Consider the following 3,346-nt stretch of genomic DNA (forward strand, 5'->3'; position numbering starts at 1 on the left):
TTTTTCATGGCAACGAGCTTTTTACGATCTAGTACCCATTTCAATTCTCCTTCCATTCCTCGATCTCTCCCTATCTCGATGGTCCCTTCAATATCGAGATGTGGAGAGGCAACTGTATTTTCAAAGCTTGATTGCAAATATATATGTGCATTGCACATAAAAAATAGAAGGAAAATAATTTCAGTGCAAGTTTCCAGAAAACAATTTTCGGGAAAATGTCACATTCCATGACCGCGTTCTTTGATGAAAACCTTTCAATGGAATCACTGAGCGTGCCCCTATCTGTTTACGTCATCATCATCATCATCATCACAATTGCATGTGAAAAAGATTCATAATACGCCTCGGCCGCAAGGATAGCAAGTTTAGTGGATTTTTAAACTCTAGTTTCTAGTTAAATAGTTAAAATACCAAATGGATCTGAAGCAAATCGAGGAGGAAGCTCGCCTAGCGGCGATAAAAGAGATCAAAAATATGTTTCAGCGACCAGGTCAGCTGGAAAAGGTCGATCAATATCGGCACCGTGTCTACCGGAAGAAGGTATCGATTGAGGCGATGCTGAAAACCTGCATGCAAAATCAAACGGACGACGTGAAGGTCGGTGTTCGGAAGCTGCTTTCGGCTCTTGAGGACATCGGTGAAATCGATGAGCAGATGAAGGGTGCCATTTCGCAGTTGACGGACGTTCCGGCAATCTACAACGCACTGGAAGCCGTCCGAGATGAAAATGCCAAGCATTCGCAGTACATGACAGCTATGGAGAATCTGAAGCACATCTTTACCGTCCAGTCGAGCGTGGCCAAAACAATGCAATGGATCGAAGAAGACAAATTGCTCCACGCTCATCAGTGCTTGTCCGATCTCGAGAATTCCCGGGATGATTTGTTGTTTGAGCTGCACAAGTTGTCCAAACAGAATGCGCACGATAAGATCACTCTCAAGAGATACTTCGAGAAAGTGGAAACGGTTTCACTGACACTAGAGAAGAAGATCCGATTAATATTGCAGCGTACATTGAATACGGTTCGCAAGGAACCAACGGTCATAGTGACCGCACTTCGTATAATCGAGCGCGAGGAGAAAGCGGATGCGTTTGCGCTACAGCAGCAGAAGCAAACGGGTTTTATTCCGCCGGGACGTCCAAAAGAGTGGCGCAAAAAAGCACTACAGGTTTTGAATGAAGCTGTGATGCAACGTATTGAAGGATCCAAACTGGAGGAACGAGCTGATAACAAATTGTGGTTGGTTCGGGATTTAGAACTGACTAGGCAGTTTCTTCTGGAAGATTTACGGGTGGTAAAATCGCTTTGCGTTCCATGCTTTCCTCCGCATTATAACATTCTGAATGAGTACGTCAGCATGTATCATAATGCATTGTCGAAATATGTGAGTAATCATTCGTAGCCATAGATGTTCATTGATTAAGTTTTTAATTCGTTTTTTCAGCTCGAAGAATTGATTCAGATGGGCTTGGAGGGGAACGAGTTTGTGACGATTTTATCGTGGATCATGAATACTTATCCAGGTCGAGAGTTAATGCAGCATCCGGATCTGATGATTGACTTGTCAAACGTAGGTCCGCTAGTTAGCAGTGAAGTTCTTAAGGAGATGGAATCAGCATACCTACAAACTATGGAGCGAAACTATCAAGAATGGATGACCAAAACTCTGGAGACCGAAAAGGCCGATTGGATAAATGGCGTACCGGCGGATTCAGCTGACCAGTACTACCACACATCAGCACCGGTTATCATCTTTCAAATGATCGATCAGAATCTTCAGGTTACTAATACGATTCATTCTGAACTGACTTTTAATGCGCTGATTTTGAGCATTCATCAAGTGATCAAGTACGGCCACAACTATCGTGGAGCAATAATTGAATATAAAGAACGCCACTTTCGAGATCGCAGCCAGGCTCCTTTTTTCACTCAACATATAATCACAATCGTGAATAACTGCGCCCAGATGAAGGAGTTAGCTCAACAGACTAAACAACTGTACTGGCCCAAATCGAAAACCATGCACTACGAAGCATTCGAACGTTTGTTAAATACCTACCAGGCTCTGAGAGACGAAGCGGGCCTATTTTTGCTAGAAGAAGCATTTCTGGATTTAGAAATACATTTTAATGAACTTTTTACCTTAAAGTGGGTCGGAACAACGGTCTCCGTAGACACTATTTGCGTTACGCTGGAGGATTATTTTCAGGTATTTATATAAACTAGATTGACTGTAATGATTGCACTGTAAAACATTTTTCCACAGGACTACAATCATCTGCGCTCGGTCAACTTCGAATACGTCATAATCGAAGCGCAGCGACTAGTCGCAAAACGATACATCAAGGCGATGCTCTCGAAGCGGTTAAGCAAACCCCGACAGGAGTGTGAAATCATGGCGAAGAAAGTAATCAAAGAAGCAAAACAGATTAAAATGTTCTTTGAGAAGGTGGCTCCGAACGTGGCCAAGAACGATTCACCGATTGATGTGATTTCCAATCTGGCAAACCTGTTGACATGCGACGCAGAAATGTTAGTTCTGGATTTGCACACTCTGCTATCGAGTTATCCATCGCTGACGGAGGACCACGTTGTGCGACTGTTCTACATGCGCAATGACTTTAAGGCAAGCGAGGTGAAAGAAAAGGTTCACGATGCTATCGTGTCGAAGAAGACAACCGTCAGTCACGACAAGCAGGATAGTATTTTCAAGGAAATTGTATTTTCTGATAAGCTATGGTAAACATATTTGTAGTAAGTTCGAATCGATATCCTTGTAATATTTATACTAAATGATCTTAAATATATTCTGTTACACATACTTCACATTCAGTAGGGTAAATGTCCGAATTTGTACCCCTAGAAAAAGAGCCAACAAACATCAGCTTATATCTATCTTTTCGAAAAGTAATTTTAAATGGGCATCAGTTGTTGGTTACTTACTTTACATTGCAACTAACAGAAGCTCAAATTTCCTTTATTTTGTACAGTGCAATGTGTTTTAGAGCCTAAAATGTATATATTTTAAGCACTCCCATTGTACAGTTATTTTCATGAAAACTTTTTCTGTTTGATCTGATATTTTCAGCAATGCATAATTTTGTCGGTGATATTTCTATAAATAAAATTCTTTTAATTGATATAGGCCAAGATAGGCTGTCGTATAACAAATAAATATAATCATCCCCAAAAAAAATTGTGACCCGGCGGGGACTACCATCAATACCTATTATATTATTATATTCATATAATAAATAATATGTATTAGGTATTAATGTTAATAATATTAACGTAATAAATATTTTTTATTTTAATTATGTTTCCTGATACTAGCGTGAAAGCAA

The 3,346-nt window shown here is 40.4% G+C and overlaps 1 protein-coding gene across 1 annotated transcript; it reads left to right on the top strand.

Annotated features, from left to right (window-relative positions):
• The first annotated feature begins 293 nt into the window (after positions 1-293).
• Positions 294-3,069, top strand: LOC134203053 (exocyst complex component 3-like). Its single transcript, XM_062678031.1, has 3 exons — positions 294-1,386; positions 1,447-2,211; positions 2,269-3,069. Exons 1-3 carry the CDS (start codon positions 415-417, stop codon positions 2,743-2,745), a joined length of 2,214 nt encoding a protein of 737 aa, XP_062534015.1. The 5' UTR covers positions 294-414; the 3' UTR covers positions 2,746-3,069.
• Positions 3,070-3,346: the final 277 nt, after the last annotated feature.

This window comes from Armigeres subalbatus, unplaced genomic scaffold, assembly GCF_024139115.2.
Source record: "Armigeres subalbatus isolate Guangzhou_Male unplaced genomic scaffold, GZ_Asu_2 Contig1615, whole genome shotgun sequence".
Lineage (NCBI taxonomy): Eukaryota > Metazoa > Arthropoda > Insecta > Diptera > Culicidae > Armigeres > Armigeres subalbatus.

Coding starts and splice junctions, on each gene's coding strand:
- LOC134203053 (XM_062678031.1), top strand. CDS start 415: ATGGATCTGAAGCAAATCGAGGAGGAAGCTCGCCTAGCGGCGATAAAA. Junction 1,387..1,446: donor ATAATGCATTGTCGAAATAT/GTGAGTAATCAT, acceptor TCGTTTTTTCAG/CTCGAAGAATTGATTCAGAT. Junction 2,212..2,268: donor CGCTGGAGGATTATTTTCAG/GTATTTATATAA, acceptor ATTTTTCCACAG/GACTACAATCATCTGCGCTC.